Source organism: Misgurnus anguillicaudatus, chromosome 24 (assembly GCF_027580225.2).
Source record: "Misgurnus anguillicaudatus chromosome 24, ASM2758022v2, whole genome shotgun sequence".
Taxonomy (NCBI): Eukaryota; Metazoa; Chordata; class Actinopteri; order Cypriniformes; family Cobitidae; genus Misgurnus; species Misgurnus anguillicaudatus.
Genome location: NC_073360.2, coordinates 37,777,856 through 37,796,252, shown reverse-complemented (window position 1 = coordinate 37,796,252; position 18,397 = coordinate 37,777,856). Strand labels below are relative to the sequence as shown.

General features: G+C 40.7%; 2 protein-coding genes across 2 annotated transcripts in view; one reads left to right on the top strand and one right to left on the bottom strand.

Moving 5' to 3' along the window:
• LOC141361533 (protein NLRC3-like) overlaps positions 1-16,585 on the top strand; it is a 33,961-nt gene extending 17,376 nt beyond the window's left edge. Inside the window, exon 7 of the mRNA XM_073863017.1 lies at positions 14,491-16,585. Coding sequence (XP_073719118.1) covers positions 14,491-14,689 — 199 coding nt within the window. The 3' untranslated portion in view covers positions 14,690-16,585. The remainder of the gene's footprint in view (positions 1-14,490) is intronic.
• LOC141361501 (interferon-induced protein 44-like) overlaps positions 1-18,397 on the bottom strand; it is a 141,998-nt gene that overhangs the window by 82,745 nt on the left and 40,856 nt on the right. The gene's annotated exons all lie outside the window — the stretch shown is intronic.

Here is an 18,397-nt window from a genome sequence, read left to right as displayed (position 1 = left end):
TTCACGAACATCAAACTTTATTTATTTAGTAAGTCTATCGACAATTAGCTACGCGTGGTAACGGCGAAGACCCCAACTTATATGCATCAGCAGTCCACTTCAAAATAAATGAAATATTATGGACAGGAAATTACATTATGGCATTTGGATTATTATGTCTGGATAGCGAGAAAACAACTTTTGTTATCTCGAGACCATGAGAAAACAAGCAGCAAAAATAAAAATATGGATGACATCTCTCCGCTTTCCTATGTTTTTGTATTTCTGTGGATGATTTGCTCTCTGTCTTCTTAAAGTGCTAACAACTTGGCAAACATTTTTAGAATTACAGTGATTGTCTAACATGTAACCCGATGAGATCTGATATAAATAACAACAAATTTGCTGTTGTTGGCACACTTTGTCAACAAAAAATAAAAAACAATGTTTTTTTTTTTAAAAAAAGACAAAGTTGGAAGGGAGGCTGCAAAAGCTGTTCAAAATTGCAAGCTTCAGCATGTAAATCATATAGAATATTAAGAAGTTTTGTCACACTCTAAATCTTGTTATAAAGTCTATTTTCCATTAAAATCACTTATATTATTTGATACTAATCTATAACACATCATATTGTTAAAACCATATAAATTGTGGCCCCCGTGCCCCCTTTTTGGTTTGGGCCACTGCCCCTCAAAATGTCTGTGCACGGCCCTGCTGGCCACTCCATAACATTAATTTTGTTGGTTTGGAACAAAGACTTTGCCCGTTTACTAGTGTGTTTTGGGTTATTGTCTTGTTGAAACAACCATTTCAAGGGCATGTCCTCTTCAGCATAGGGCAACATGACCTCTTCAAGTATTTTAACATATGCAAACTGATCCATGATCCCTGGTATGCGATAAATAGGCCCAACACCATAGTAGGACAAACATGCCCATATCATGATGCTTGCACCTCCATGCTTCACTGTCTTCACTGTGTACTGTGGCTTGAATTCAGAGTTTGGGGGTCGTCTCACAAACTGCCTGTGGCCCTTGGACCCAAAAAGAACAATTTTACTCTCATCAGTCCACAAAATGTTCCTCCATTTCTCTTTAGGCCAGTTGATGTGTTCTTTGGCAAATTGTAACCTCTTCTGCACATGCCTTTTTTTTAACAGAGGGACTTTGCGGGGGATTCTTGAAAATAGATTAGCTTCACACAGACGTCTTCTAACTGTCACAGTACTTACAGGTAACTCCAGACTGTCTTTGATCATCCTGGAGGTGATCATTGGCTGAGCCTTTGCCATTCTGGTTATTCTTCTATCCATTTTGATGGTTGTCTTCCGTTTTCTTCCACGTCTCTCTGGTTTTGCTCTCCATTTTAAGGCATTGGAGATCATTTTAGCTGAACAGCCTATCATTTTTTGCACCTCTTTATAGGTTTTCCCCTCTCAAATCAACTTTTTAATCAAAGTACGCTGTTCTTCTGAACAATGTCTTGAACGACCCATTTTCCTCAGCTTTCAAATGCATGTTCAACAAGTGTTGGCTTTATCCTTAAATAGGGGCCACCTGATGCACACCTGTTTCTTCACAAAATTGATGACCTCAGTGATTGAATGCCACACTGCTATTTTTTTGAACACACCCCTTTCAACTAATTCAACTAATTGCCCAATTGCACAGCCTTAAGAGCGTGCATATCATGAATGCTGGGTCTCATTTGTTTTCTGAGAATCTACTGAACCTACTGGTAACTTGTTTGCCACGTAGCAATAAAAAAATATACTAAAAACCTTGATTATTCTGGTTAGTCACATTGTACTGCTATTATTTTGAACAAGACTGTATATATATATACACTCACTGGCCGCTTTATTAGGTACACCTTACTAGTACCGGGTTGGACCCCCTTTTGCCTTCAGAACTGCCCTAATGCTTCGTGGCACAGATTTAACAAGGTACTGGAAACATTCCTCAGAGATTTTGGTCCATATTGACATGATAACATTACGCAGTTGCTGCAGATTTGTCAGCTGCACATACAGGGCACGAAGCTCCCGTTCCACCACATCCCAAAGATGCGCCATTGGGTTAAGATCTGATGACTGTGGAGGCCATTTGAATACAGTGAACTCATTGTCATGTTCAAGAAACCAGTCTGAGATGATTTGTGCTTTATGACATGGCACGTTATCATGCTGGAAGTAGCCATCAGAGGATGGGTACACTGTGGTCATAAAGTAATGAACATGGTCAGAAACAATACACAGTGCTCAATTGGTTCTAATGGGCCCAATGTGTGCCAAGAAAAAGAAAATATCCCACACACCATTACACCACCACCACCAGTCTGAACCATTGATACAAGGCAGGATGGATCAGTGTTTCTGCTATATACATTCAACCGTGGCGGGCCGCCACGCCTAAAACATCCCCGCCACGCCTGCAGTTGTGTATAGAAGGGATACAGCAAACGAAATCTCGCCGGATGAGCACTGTTTTATCCTAATCCTTCACCCAAACCCAACACAAAATTTCACAGGATTGTAGGATGTATTTGTATCTCATTTAGCCAGAGCCGCTGTTTTCATCCTAAAAATCCTACCTCCAAATCTAATTCTAAACTTTTCAGCATTTTCTGTATCCCTTCTAGACAAAACCCACGGCGGCAGCTCGCAAAATAAATAAAGCTACCGAAATGTCCGCCCTGCCAGACTGGCTGTTTTAAAGAAATAAATTCCTTTCTGGATTCGCGATGTTCACTCATTTATAATAAATAAATCTCCTAAAATATCATCATTTCCCCCATGGGTTTAGTTTCATGCACAAATAGATTTAAATCAACAGATGATGATTAGGCTACGTCTCTGTTTTGAGAAATAATAATAAAATAAATAAGCCTACAAGAAATATGTTATAATTATCAGATTGACAATTAAAGTATTTGAGCTGTTCTTTTTTTGTGACGCGCTGTTAAACCAAAGCAGCAGAAAGCACGTCATGTTTTTAATGATTTTAAAGAAGCACAAGGTTTTCTCCTTATTGTGAGTTTACACAAATAAAAAAAAAATTAGTTTTGAATGTTATTTTACTTTTATCTGTATGGCAATAAATTAAGTTTAATTAATTTAAGTTGCAAGGTTATCACACGTATGCTTTTCACATGCGCATATACACGGACGCAGCGGTGGGCTGCGAGAAAAGACATGATTAAACTTTCAATTTAACATATTACAAGTTTTTTGGACATTCATTTGGAATCACTGTACTCATATTATCAACTTATCAGGCCATTAGTTATTCAGAATATAAACGCAGCGCGTCTTCTGTGCTTTAGATCGACCCTCACAAAGTTTCACATTAAATGATAAGATGTTTGTTCAAAAACAAAAGGCTAAACACTGAATACTACTTAAATGCGACTGCAAGACATTAATAGTCAAATCTGTTTGGAAGGAAACTTACATTATTCCCCTGGAAGAGATGGACGTTGGTAATAAAAACTTGAGGCAGACGGTGAGACGGTTTCATCTGTTTTCAGACAGTGGGATCAGGGTACCCGCAGGTGAACGGCATAATATTTGATGTAACGGGTGTAATAATATTAACGTGTCATTTGCGTTGTAGATGCAGGTCGGGACTCAATAAGCAAGAGTAGGCTAAACTGCAGGTCTAACATCCAAGACCAAAATTCGACTCGATTCCGATAGGTAGCAGTTTTTAAATTGGCTTATTTGTGTTTAAGCTCTGTCTGAAGAACGTTAAAGGTTTATATTTAGCTGCGCGATTTGCGGTGTGACCGGGTCGGGCTCTTTATGTCAAACAGGCTGGGTGTGGAATGCTGGAATAAATTGCTGCTGATGTCGGGTCAGGTGTTCTGTCAATCACAGCGGTGCGGATTATCAAACAGGACTGTGCGTGACTTTGCAACAGCTCTGTAACGCTAAACATGAGCACGAACTTGCACACTACGTTAAAACTACAATGAAAGATCCGTATGAAGCTATAAAAATATTTTTTAAGAAAATACAGTTTAGATCAAACATAGAAAAGCAGTATGCTGATGTCACACGGTGACGATCTTTCCAGGGGCAGAACCAAAATTAGGAGGGTTCGGTTCCGCCCGGAAGTGTTTCCACCTGGACGGGAGAATACGAACACCGGAACTTCCGGTAGACACCGCGAGACGAAAATCAGCTGATTCAACACAGGTGCGTCTGATTAACATCAGCGCCTGGGGATTGGATGAAACGAGGAAGAAGGCAGTATAAAGGAGCATCTAAAAACATAGTTGGGGTCGAGTTTTGGTGCTGTTGTTGTGCACTTGTTGTGGCTGGTATCCTTGCAGGCTGTAGTTGGCGTGGCTGTGTGGGACGAAGCAGATCGTAGTCGCTGGGAGACGACCGGAAAACGCTGGGAACTGAAATAGAATCAAAAGAAGATCGGAGTTAGCGTGAGTGATTGTTTACATGAAGAGCTTGGAAGCTATTGCAATCATTGTGTAAACATTGCCATAGGAAGTAAACGCCTCATCGTGTGAAGCTGGGAATACTGGCCTGTGCGTGTGTGTCGAAGGGAAGAGCATCAGAGAGGATTATATGATGCCTGTGAGTATGCAATATTGATTTTGGACACATTGTATACTAACCTATTGTGTAGTGGACGACTCCAGAAAAGGGAGACGGCCCTACCACGTAACAGTGTGGTGGGAGAGCCCGAAGAGGACAAGTTTGGCTACTAGAGCGACGCATACGTTGACTGGACTGTGCTTAACAACGCCTAGTAGGCCCTGGTGAAGTGGAGGAAGACGGGGCGTCCTAAGTGTTCACTTGAGTGTGGTGGGTGAGTCTGTGTTTACTGTGAAAAATTACACTTTGAAGTGGTGCAGTGTCTTTGCTGTGTGTGTATTGTCAGAGAAAACCCCGCCCCCACCCCTTCGTCGTGGGAGAACGAAAAGGCTGCCAGTACCAGTTGTTATATTGTCTGACATATGCTGTGGGCGAGCCCCGAGTGTAAATACTTACCGTGGTGAAAATCGGCGGACATCTTGTGGATCTGGGTTGTTCTGTAGAGTGGTGGTGAAGCATTTGACCGCTGGAGACTGTGTGAGTACAACCAACGATTAATGCTTGCTTGTGTATACCTATTCATAATATCTGCTGTTGTGGAGCGAGGCGGAGTTAGATCTCACCTGTCCCGAAGCCCCTTCAAAGGGGCGCCCCTGTCCAGTGCTCTATAGTCGAGGAAGTGGAGAGAAGAGGGCAGCGCTCGGCTCGGTGTGACAGAGTGATATTGTGCCCTCCGCAGTAGCAGCAGCCATCACGAGGATTTTTTTCCCGGAAACCATCATCACCACATCGTCTCGAGGCTTTGGGCGAGTTGTGAAAACCCGGTCACTGTAAGTCCACCATTCTACTAACCCAAATGAAATGCATGTATAAACTGACTGTCGATTGATCACGAGTGTTGGGAGATCTTACCTATACTGTACATACTGTACGCCGTCCCAAAGCTGGAGAAGTGAGAGAGGTTTCAGCTGTGTATCTAATCGATCTTTTGTGTCCCAGCCAGCAGCCTGTGTAGGAGAGAGAAAGCGAATCCCTACCTGTACCATACTTACTGTATGCCGTCCCACACTGGAGAGGTGAGAGAAACTTCAGTTGTGGAGATAATGTGTCTTTTGTGCCCCAGCCAGCAGCCTGTGTAGGAGAGAGAAAGCGAATCCCTACCTGTACCATACTTACTGTATGCCGTCCCACGCTGGAGAGGTGAGAGAAACTTCAGTTGTGGAGATAACGTGTCTTTTGTGCCCCAGCAAGCAGCCTGTGCAGAGAGAGAGAAAGCGAAACCTTATCTGTATCATACTTACTGTATGCCGTCCCACGCTGGAGAGGTGAGAGAAACTTCAGTTGTGGAGATAACGTGTCTTTTGTGCCCCAGCCAGCAGCCTGTGCAGAGAGAGAGAGAAAACGAAAACCTTACCTGTACCATACTTACTGTATGCCGTCCCACGCTGGAGAGCTAGCCGCCTGTGGAAAAAAGAGAACAAGTGAAACCTTACCTGCACCGTACTTACCGTACGGCGTTCCCAGCTGGAGAGGTGAGAGAAAAATCCAGTCGTATGAGTAACTGATCTTGTGTGTCTCTGGCAGTAGTCTGTGGAGAGAGAGAAGGGAGATACTCGTGATTTAAGGAACAGCTACGAAGCTAGCCACAACATCACGTATTGGAAAGTTACGGTTCCGATCAAAGGAAGGGTACGTTTACAAAAAGAAGCTTATTGACCCAGCACTTATCTTGTCCATTTCCATTCTGCCTCCAGGAGGAAGAGGAGGGCGCCACGGGATTATAAAACCAGGTGGAGGAACCTGAGTCTCACACCCCCCGCAGTGTCTTGGATCCCGGACACCTGACCCCATCTCCCCCCCTTACTCTTCCGACTACGGCCCACCTGGAGGGCAGAACGAAGAGTGTTAATTTTAAATCCTCCCCCTCCTCCCCATTTCCCCATATTCATTTTAATTAAATTAAATAAAATGTATACTTTTTATACTTACGTGCACTTGTGTTGTCTGGTCATTGGGTTGGCTTTGGGGACCTCCTCGAGGTGGAAGTTAAAAAGGGGCGTGGCTCATTTACATTAGTGGCCAGCTCCGACTTGTGACACTATAAATATAAGGAAAAGTAAATGATAGCATGAAAATGATAAAAAATACATGTTAGTTTACTGTAGCCTATATTCTACATAAAAAAATAATGTACATTTATAATCATCATAGGCGCCCCCTGCCACCACAGCTGGAAAAAATCCTAGAGGAAACACTGATGGATCCATCCTTTCATGTTGTTGATGCCAAATTCTGACTCTACCATCTGAATCTCAAAGCAGAAATTAAGACTCATCAGACCAGGCAACGTTTTTCCAGTCTTCTATTGTCTAATTTTGGTGAGCCTGTGTGAATTGTAGCCTTTGTTTCCTGTTCTTAGCTGTCAGAGTGGCACCCGGTGTGGTCTTCTGCTGCTGTAGCCCATCTGCCTCAAGGTTCCACGTGTTGTACATTCAGAGATGCTCTTCTGTATATCTCAGTTGTAACGAGTGGTTATTTGAGTTACTGTTGCCTTTCTATCAGCTCGAACCAGGCTGGCCATTCTTCTCTGACCTTTGGCATCAACAAGGCATTTGCGCCCACAGAACTGCCGCTCACTGGATATTTTCTCTTTTTCGGACCATTCTCTGTAAACCCTTAAGATAATTGTGTGTGAAAATCCCAGTAGATCAGCAGTTTCTAAAATACTCAGATCAGCCCGTCTGACTCCACCAACCATGCCACTTTCAAAGTCACTTAAATCACCTTTCTTCCCCATTCTGACACTCGGTTTGAACTTCAGCAGATCGTCTTGATCATGTCTACATGTCTAAATGCATTGAGTTGCTGCCATTATGTGTAACGGTATTATACATTTCGTGGTGTTGCGGAATTAAATTTTCCTGGTACCACCGTGGTCACATGATATGGTAAAACGTTAGGTCTTCCGGGCAACACGTGTAGTTTTTTTCCAGCCAAGTGAAGCAAGTGGAGGGACGCGGGAACTACATGTACAATTCCCATAATCCCATGCAAACCACTCTGTCTGGTGCCTCTCTACAAGTGGAGCGACAATGGCGGAAGCAAAAGAAACGCACATTTTAAATCTGAAGCGTCGAAAAAGTTCACGTTCGCTGTGACAAGAAACGAGAAAGGGCAAAATGTGATGGACATACAAAAAACGAGTGAGTAAATCCGTGAATGAGGAGTGTGTATGCCGTTTCTCAATTAGTAGGCAGCCTTCTTAGGTCGCATATGCAGGCTGCATCCGTCATTACACGCCTGGTGTATTTAAGTTAGCTGAGTATTACATTCGCAAGTCATAAGCGTGTTAACAACAATATACGATTAAATAAGAATAATAGTCAACTTGAAAAATGTTAATATTCTTAAATAAGACAGTCTTCATGACGTATGCAGCCTACAAATGCGACCTATGGAGGCTGCAGACTTCCGATTGGGAAACGCACCCCTGTATTGAGTGAGCTGACCTCAGCTCTAGGTCCAGCTACAATAAGATAAGCAACGTTAAGCTGCTATTTTCATTTTTACTGTGTTGTTTTTGTTTTCAGTAATTTACCCATCTTAAAACCCATCATCTTTTCTTGATTCTACAATCCCAACTGTTGCTTTCATAGGAGTACCAAGCATTAGCATTAATAATAATAATAATTTTAAAAAAAATAGGTAAATTGAGGGAGTGACTCAATTCTTAAATCCTGACTATTTGGGAGTTGTTTAAAGTTGACAAACTAAACTGAAACTTTTTTATTTTATTATTGTCCTTTTTATGAAAATTGTAAACACTACAGTACACAACACTACACTTTGTACATTGTAATGTTCAGTCTTGTTTTATAAACACTGATGGCAGTTTTTCCCATACATTTGTTTTTTTCTTCAGGTAAATGCTTCAATAATTACCATACCGTGGGCATCATTCCGAAATACTACCGTACCGTGAATTTTTGATACTGTTACATCCCTAGCTGCCATGTGATTGGCTGATTAAAAATTTAAAATGGACAGGTGTACCTAATAAAGTGTACCTAATATATATGTACGCTTGTGTCTTTGTCACCTTTTTCACCCCTGATGAGTTTGCACCCCGTCTATGTAACTTAGGCCATGTTTATGTCACACCCAGGGGCTGGCTACTAATGGCTAAAGCCACGCCCCTTCTCAACTTCCACCTCGAGGAGGTCCCCAAAACCAACCCAATGACCAAACAACACGAGAACAAGTAAGTATAAAATAATCTTTATTAAATAAATATCTAAAATGTACTGGGGAAATGGGGAAAGGGAAATTAAAACTAAATTCTGGCTCTGCCCTCCAGATGGGCCTCAGCCGGGAGATGACGGGGGGCAACGGGGGTCCGGGGCGTGGGCCTCAGGCTCCGGCCTGGATTTTATTATCCGTGGCGCGCTCCTTCTTCCTCCTGGAGGCAAAATCAAAAAGCCTTATGAGTGTGGGGGGTTACTATTCTGGTTGCGTACCTGAATCTCTCTGGGGGAGACTTTTCTTCGTACTTGCACAGCTCTTGTCGTGTCACTCACTAATTTCCTCTATCTCTCCACAGGTAGCCACTGGGACGGAAAGACACAGTTAGTTCGACTTGGATGGGGCTCACCTCTCGGCCGAACTCAGCGTACAGTAAGTACAGGTTTCCTCAACTCTCTCCTCAAATTATTCACCCTCTCTCCTCTTCTCTCCACAGGTATCGGCTGAGACACAAAAGCACAGTTACTCTGCGTTGGATGGCTCTCACCTCTTGGCTGGACTCGGCGTACCGTAAGTACAGGTTTCCTCGGTTTCTCCTCAGATTATTCACTCTCTCTCCTTTTCTCTCCACAGGTATCGACTGGGGCATAAGAACACAGTTACTCTGCTTTAGATGGCTCTCACCTCTTGGCTGGACTCGGCGTACCGTAAGTACAGGTTTTCTCGGTTTCTCCTCCGATGATTCACTCTCTCCTTTTCTCTCCACAGGTATCGACTGGGGCATAAGAACACAGTTAATTTGCTTTAAAAGGGCTCTCACCTCTTGGCTGGACTCGGCGTACTGCAAGTACAGGTTCTACTCGATCTCTCTCTTCAAAGTGTTCCTCACAGATCGACGGGTACAGTGCGTGCTCCGCCCTTATGAATCGACGGCTTAGGAGGTTGATCTCTACAACTGGCAGCAGTGGCGGACGTACAGTACTTTGCGAGGCGTCTGATGGAGTAAGTAGTTTCTACTTTGCGTCGGGGGCGAACCCTCTCGACTACTCTATGGTGGCAGAGGGGTGGGATTTCTCAACGTCTCACCGGGCCGAGCGCTTCCCTCTCTTCGCTGCCGTCAGGCGTTCGAACTCTGGACCGGGGCGCCCCTTTGTAGAGGCCACGGGACGATGGAATTCCTTCACCTCTCTCTCTGCAATAACAATATTCATGCAAGCGAAAGTATCAATGGTAATGGCCCCAAATCGTACTCACACCTCTGCTGTTTCTTCAGCTCCTTACTGCCACACTTCACATCCGCCTGATGTCCAGACGGAAAAGATCGTCCCAAGGCACCGTGCTATTTCCCGAGATCTGAAGCACGCTCACAACATATGTTGTACGGGGCTAGGCTAGGACCAGCAGCCTCTTTGTCCTTCCTCAACGAAGTGCGTGAAGGCGGGGGTTTATCTGACAGGACACACACAGCAACCCACAGCAAATATACAGCACCACGTCAAAATTAAAGGTGTTCACAGCACAAGGACTCACCCACCACGCTCAGTGTACAAAAAGGACGCCCGTCTTCCTTCACTTCGCTTGGGTTCGGATCTGGCGATGAAATATGCGGCCCAGCTAGTGATGTCGTCGTCGTGACTGCTTCAATAAATATTCCTTCGGCTCACCCACCACGCTATGCTAGGGGTAGGGCCGCCCTCCTTCTCCTGGAGGAATCCAACATAAAGCCAGGTAAATATACAGGATGCTTTCAACTTGACCTTGGTACTCACATCAATGCCGTTTTCAATCCCCTCTTCCTTTGTCTCCGTTTGAATGTACTCCGTTCACTTCTCAACCTTTAAGGTTCGCGATGTCTTCCACAACCATACGGTTTCAGCCTGAGAGAGAGAGAGAGTTTAGACAGCCAACAGCAGCGCGCCAAACGGCCACAACACAGCGCTTCAACACACACCAAAAAGCTTCCTAAACTGTGAATAAACTTGGCCTTAAGTACTGCCTTGCTTGGCATATCCTCCAATCGCCAACCGCTGTTCCTAACTAGGCACAGGTGCATCGAATTCGCCGATTTTCCCGCTTGCGGCACTTACCGGAAGTCCGGTGTTCGTTTTTTCTGGTCCGGGCGGAAACACTTCCGGGCGGAACCAAACTTCCATAATTTTGGTTCCGCCCCAAAGAAGAAAAAAAAGATCGTCACCTTGTGACATTTACTTTAGAGCATTTGCGTTTTAAAACGGCATTTTAAAATGAAAACGATCCTCGTTTATACTGGCATTTTAAAAAGAATCTTGATCCACACTATACACCACCATAAACGCATGAAACATGACCAATCACGTAACTGGGCATGCGCATATAAGTGTAAAATAACTTATTACTCCAATAATAGCTTACCTTTGCACGTTTACTCAGCCCAGGGCTGTGCGATATTGACAAAAATTCATACCTGGGTCCTTTGCTGGCAACTATAACAGACACTATTTTTGAACCTATAAAAATGTGTTTGGGAAAGTCTTATACTGTTCTATTTCCCCCCTACAACATATTAATATGATTAATAGGTTAATTTTGATTTTATAACTAAACAGAAAGGTCTTTATGATTTAAAAAGAAAGCATTCAAGTGAACAGTACTAAACAGTAGCGAACTTGAAGCAAAAAGAAATTTCAGCAAATGCAAACTTCAATCAAACATAGTAAGAGGTGAAGTATTGCTTTAGCCTACCAGAAATCCTTATTGCATTCATTTTTAAAAGTGTGCGAGGTCCATGCACGTCCTCCGCTAGCAACACACAAATAGCTAAAAGCGCAAGCGCCTAAACGAGCATCATATTAATGACGTTGAGTTTATTGTTTTTATTAATTTATATTCACAAAACTTATCAACAAAACATTGATTAAAATTAAGAGACAGATTATCTGAAACGAAATTCATTTTAAAGTAGCAAACAAAACTTACATTAAACTGGAAAATAATGTCTGACCCATTACAATTCTCTATTCATATTGGCCTTTACAACGCCTATATTGCGTTTAAAATTACAGTCTATCTTTCGTAAGCGAACTAAATTTAAACAAAACATAAACACTTATACTGTTCTAGCTCCCCCTACAACATATTAATATGATTAATAGGTTAATTTTGATTTTATAACTAAACAGAAAGGTCTTTATGATTTAAAAAGAAAGCATTCTAAACAGTAGCGAACTTGAAGCAAAAATAAATTTCAGCAAATGCAAACTTCAATCAAACATATAGTAAGAAGTGAAGTATTGCTTTAGCCTACCAGAAATGCTTATTGCATTAATTTTTAAAAGTGCGCGAGGTCCGTGCACTTCCTCCGCTAGCAACACACAAATAGCTAAAAGCGCAAGCGCCTAAACGAGCATTATATTAATGACGTTGAGTTTATTGTTTTTATTAATTTATATTCACAAAACTTATCAACAAAACATCGATAAAAATTGAGAGACAAATGATCTGAAACGAAATTCATTTTAAAGTAGCAAACAAAACTTACATTAAACTGGAAAATAATGTCTGACCCATTACAATTCTCCCTTCATATTGGCCTTTGCCAATATGGCGTTTAAAATTACAGTCTATCTTTCGTAAGCTAACTAAATTTAAACAAAACATAAACACATTAAACCCAACAATACTCAAACATTAATATAAAACAGACATTATCTATAAGGATACATGTTAAAACAATCCGATATAGTGTTTATAATAGCTGGTTGGTAGATGTTTACTATTTTTGGCAGAACCTCCGTTGCAAACCAACATTTACATGAATAAAATAATTTTTACTTTGAAAATGATGCGGTGTCACGTTAACATCAGCTGTTCGTTTACATAAGACTCCGTCTAAGTTCATTTACACTCAGAGCAACGTCTGAGTTCTCAAACTAAAACAGGGTCTTCAGCGTTTGCGAACAAATCCGTTTATGAGGGTAGAAAACGGTGATGTAGTGTAGATGAAAGGCGTAAACGTAGCAAAAGTAACGCGTTTTAAAGCATAAACGCATTAATGTAAACCAAGGGCGTAGGTTTGATCCTGGCATTGGTGGGGACATAAATGAAATGGTTGCATTGCAAAAACTGTTTATCACCGTTTACTTGACATAAACAACAGACAACTCAGTATGCACTTTACTCAGTGACATCTGACTCGCCACCCCCGGTGCCATCCCAAATTGAATGTACTATAATAAACAATTCGTTATGTCCTAGAGCCTAATAAACAGTAACTGTTGAAGTATTTGTCAAAAAAAATCACATTGTATCATATATGAATCCATATTTACTTTATAACAATGAAGAATATGCAATTAATATTTAATTCTTAATTTAATTTTGCCAAAAAATCCCAGTGTTGAAGTAGGTATGTATATCATGCTGTTTCCTGAACAACGTTTATTAACGTTTCTGTAGTTCATATTATATCTTCTTTTCATTAACAGACAGTTAATCAGTGTGAAAAAGTTTAAAATGCAACCTTACATTATGTCTACATCTGTGCAAGTAATCACCACAGTGCAGTAATTTAAGTATTCAGCAATCATGACATGAATTCATGTTTTTACCATGTTGGGGTTATTTTCTTTCATGGATTAGGGACCCCCTAAATAACCTTGCCACCCCATAAAAGGTTGACACAAGTTTGCAACTCCTCAGGTTAACATGGGATTGTCGTGTATTGGTGAAAACACTGTCCTTGAAACATTATGTGACACAACTTCTTCCGTATTTTGTGCATGAAACAGTTACAGTGGGTATAATAATACTTTCTTCCTCACTTACCTGTAGCCCAAATAATCACGCGCGTCTTGTTGAGTGAACTTTGGCGCGTTGTACAAAGTGAAACCATCCTATCACACGTAGCGAGTAAAGACAAGCCTTCATAAAGTGAGTTAGAGAGGCGGGACTAAAGAAATGCTAATCCAATCATATTAACAATGTGAGTTAGAGAGGCGGGACTAAAGAAATGCAAAGCCAATCATATTAGCGATGTGAGTTACGGGGGCGGGCATTGTAGAGAACGAAAGCTGTTAACTGTTTGTGTACCACATAGAGCGTTATTTTTACAGAACGGGATTGCAAAAGATTTCTAAACTAATTTAAATGATTCCTGAAAAAAATATATAATAAGTAAAAAATAGAAAAAACAAGAATAAGACGGACATCAGTGGTTATATATAAATACAGATTAATTGTTTGGTCGAAATTATTGCTAGGGACAATTCAGTCTTCCCTGAATATTGGTAAGGACATGTCCCTAGCGTCCCACCCTAAATCTACGCCCATGATGTAAACATAGCCTTACACAAACTTTACAGAACATCTAGAAATAAACAGCACAGTTCCCTGTAAAATGTGCTAATGAAGTGGTAAAGTGTGAAACGCGGCTTTAGCGTTAAATAAATATCTGTATGTATAAGGTATACATTTATTTGCCTGTGCTTGGGGAGTGTTACATCAAAGACATTTCTGACAGGTCTGTTTTTCTGCATTACTCCAATTCAGAAAAAGTTAACTACAAAGGTGTCTTGGTGTCTGTATTGCACTTTAAATCAGTGTGACCTAAATCTTTGTTTGCTGAACTGACATGAACAACATTTTGAGCATTTTATTTAACAGACAGTATCATTCCCTAATGCTGCTTTTTAATTTTGAATGTTGTCCCATCCTAAATGTTTCATTGTTCTCTGCAGTTTGTGGGGTTGTAATATCACAGATGAAGGTTGTTTTGCCCTGTACCAAGCTCTGATAGAAAACTCATCACATCTGAGAGAACTGAATCTGTTTGGAAATAATTTCAGTCGTAAGGGAGATTGGCTGCTCTCTTATCTGAAGCATGATTCACATTATCGGCTAGAGATACTACATTTAGCAAATATACAAATGTTTTAAGTAATGGAGACTGAACAGGTGACAGCTTTAATGTGTAATGTACTTCATATGTGACTGTCTATGTTTCAACGTAATATGACTGACTGATGGGTTATAGATTGCTGTTTGATCATCATTGGTAGAAATGTACAGTGAGCTTCAAGTAGACTACCACATGCATGCCACGTTTAAATATGCTTGCCTCAGCCGATATTATTGTGCTCCAGTATAGCTCAATAGTAGAGCATTGAATTAGCAGCAAAAAAGGTCATGGGTTTGAATCTAGGTAACACACATACTGATTTAAAAAAATGTATACCTTGTAATGCACTGCAAGTCGCTTTGTATGAAAGCATCTTCCATAAGCATAAATTAAAATTTCAGCAAGAAGTATACTTAACACTGAAGACTATGGATTATAGACTTATTCCCAAAAAGTCCAGTGTTAGGGCCTCATTTATAAAACGCCCTATATTTGATCTTACGATAATTTGTCAAAAGCGCGCACATGTGATTAATAAAACAAATGTACGTATAGAAAACATGTACCCTTCACTTTAAGAAGTGACATCTATAAATCACAAATGAGCTTGAATTTGTGCGCAGCTGAACAGTTGCAAGTTTCCACCTTTAAGCGATGCCTAATTAATGTCATTGACAAATAAAAGAGCACCTGTCAATCTTTAAATCTGTTTTGGGCAGCAAGAATGGCTTACATTTCCAAAAACCTGCAGGAATCAGACAAGCAAAAGTGAGTACGTCTGCTCAGACCCTGACATGTCGCTAAGCACTTTGCCATGGATTTTTCCGTACGCACACTTTATAAATGAGGCCCATAGTCTTTGACTTTCACCTATCATTGTGAATGTTTTGAATGGAGCAGAAGTAGAGACAGTGTTATTATATCCAGTATTAACCTTATACAGTATTCTTCTTTAAAGCATACTTGTCTTATATATTGTACTGCATGAACAATAACACTACATTTAATGTATTATTGTATGTCTCTCTATGCCTTTCATTTAATTGAATCTTGATTATCTAAATATATCTTGATCTTCTATATCTGATTCCATACAATCCATGCATGACTGAATTAAAGTAACCATTAAAGTATTATACAAGTGGTCAGATCTGCACGAGTCTGTTGTTGTCTTGTGTGAGGACAATCAAAACATCACAGTTTACAAGAGGTAAGACAGGGTTTGAACATGTGTATATTAAGAATGCGTTTGATGTGTAATCAAGAAAGAATTAAAGGCTTCTTAATGAACCAGTTATGCAATATTTATTGTGCACATTGTGTCATTATTTACAAATGCTCTTTATGATTAATGTGTCATTGTAAAGACCATTTCCATTCCATATTGTGCAAAAACAAATTTTAATTTACAGCAAAGAAAAAAATCGCCAAGTAAGCAAACAAAAAGCAGCTGAGACTAAGCAAAAACTTGTAGTTAAGCACATGTCATATTACGTTGGTAAAATTCATGATAGTACAATGTATTACACCAAAGAATCCAGTACATAACATATAAAAAAAACATATCTAATAGATAGAAGTCAGTGGTCCCCAGTAAGTAAAACACACTTTGGAAAAACCAAGCACACCCTGCGTTATAAACAGTATTTGACAGAATATCACACAACCTGCTATAGGTCAATCTTATCTATTCATTTTTGTTACATGTAAAACAGTGTAGAATGTAATACTCAAATTTCAAACTGGCGTATTTACTACAGAATGTTAAGATACTATCACAGTAAAATGATCAACAACAACAATTGTAAAAATTAAACCATATAAATGAAAGCAGTATAATGTATAGACGGTTTCATTAGACGCACATGCGCTGAGGCGATACACATCTGGATCTGAACTTTACTTCTGGTTTCGTTTTTTTTTTATGGTCTGACTAGTTGCTAAACTGATCTCTTGAACAAATGCCTCGTTGAAAATTACAAATGTTTTGGTTTCCTAATCTATGTGTTGTTTTTTTGCTTGTTATATAAATAAAGTATGTTTAAAGAACTTTGTTGTTGTTTATTTTTAGCGGAGTTTACCGGAAGTTACGTGCGGACCACGACAGCCACTTGTTTATGTTGTTACTACTGAAACTAGCTATAAACAAAAGTTCTAAGTTTAGATATTATCAGCAGTCTCCCAATAAGCAAGCCTACAGGTCGGCAGCAGTCAATGGGTTCATAAAATCTTGGGAGAAAAAACTCCTTTGAAGAAAATAAAACCCCTTGTGAGAAGACAACCAAGCTTAGCTGGGAGGACCAGTTCTCATCCAATGTGTAATGTACACCTGCTACCCAGGGCACGGCTACAATCCAGAAAAGGAGGATTGAGAGACAGCGGCAATGATTGCAGCTATAACTCATACTGCTGTTACAGGGCATAGAATATATTTTAGACCAGGGGTCCTTAACGTTTTTCAAGGACCCCTCCTAGATGAGAGAGGCATGGAGCAGGGACAAAATCGCTATTGTGTTAAAAATATATATGTTAATTAAAACTGCAAGCAGTGATGGAAGGGCCCTCGCACACATGACACCGCCACGCCGTGGCATAAGAATTAAAGGGAACAGTAGTAAATAGGCATTTAAGCATGTAAACATAGGTGAACCATTTAAAAGTGTCGTATAATGTGCCACATTTCCTGTTGCTAATTACAAATGACAGCGAGGTAGCATCGTGTAAGATCGCATGAGAGAGAGAGAGAGAGAGAGAGAGAGTGAGCGAGTATGAGTGACTACATGTAAATATTGGCACGTAGATGTGTTCAGTCCAGGACTCTTATCAATCATGTGAAGTTTGGGACAAATCCAACATTGCATTATCATTGTAAACATGTTACTTCCTGTTACCAGCTGGTGGCGCTATGACCATAACTGACTATTGGCATCATAAGTGACTATCAGTGATGGGAGTAACGCGTTACAAAGTAACTGTAACTGTAACTCCACTACTTTTAGCAGTAACGAGCATGTAACAAAGTATTTTTTTCAATCAAGTAACGCAATTACAAATATAGCTGCAAGCAGCGATGGCGGGCCCTCGCACGTTTATTTACCGCTACACGGTGCCTCCGAGAAAACGATGCACGGTGGGCAAGTGCATCAAGTGGGTAAATATCGGTGGACTATTTTATGTTGTTACTGACCCATTTGGGGACTGTAGGTAAAAGAAACCCCACATTTTAGATAAACGGGGGCGCTAGTGAGCCACTTAAGAGACACGCCTTTATCTCACCTTTTTGTCCACACTTAACAGCCGACAACTCTGATGTGTGTGCCAACTTTTAGATTAATCTAAGCACGCCAAGAGCCCTAAATATGCCTGAAATAAAAGTAAAGTTTGGGTCAATCCCATGAATATCCTAGAAGGAGTATTCAAAAGTTCACCGTATGCATTTTTGAAACCATCCAAAATGGCCGACTTACTGTTGGGCGGAGCTAATAGGTTTGATTGTGAAAGTTGTTCGGGTCAATGGGATCTATATACGTACCAACTCTCGTACATGTGCCTACATGTTTGCCCGATTTGTGCACCAATGTTTTTTTTTAATTACAGAGGGCACTACAGAGCCCTACTGCCACGCCCGTGTTCCAGCCTTTGCCCGGTCCTAATGGCCAACGACTTTGAGGTCTGTGCCAAATTTCCGGTGTTTTCGAGCATGTTAAGGCACCCAAAGTGCATGCCAAGTGCTTAAATATCCCTGA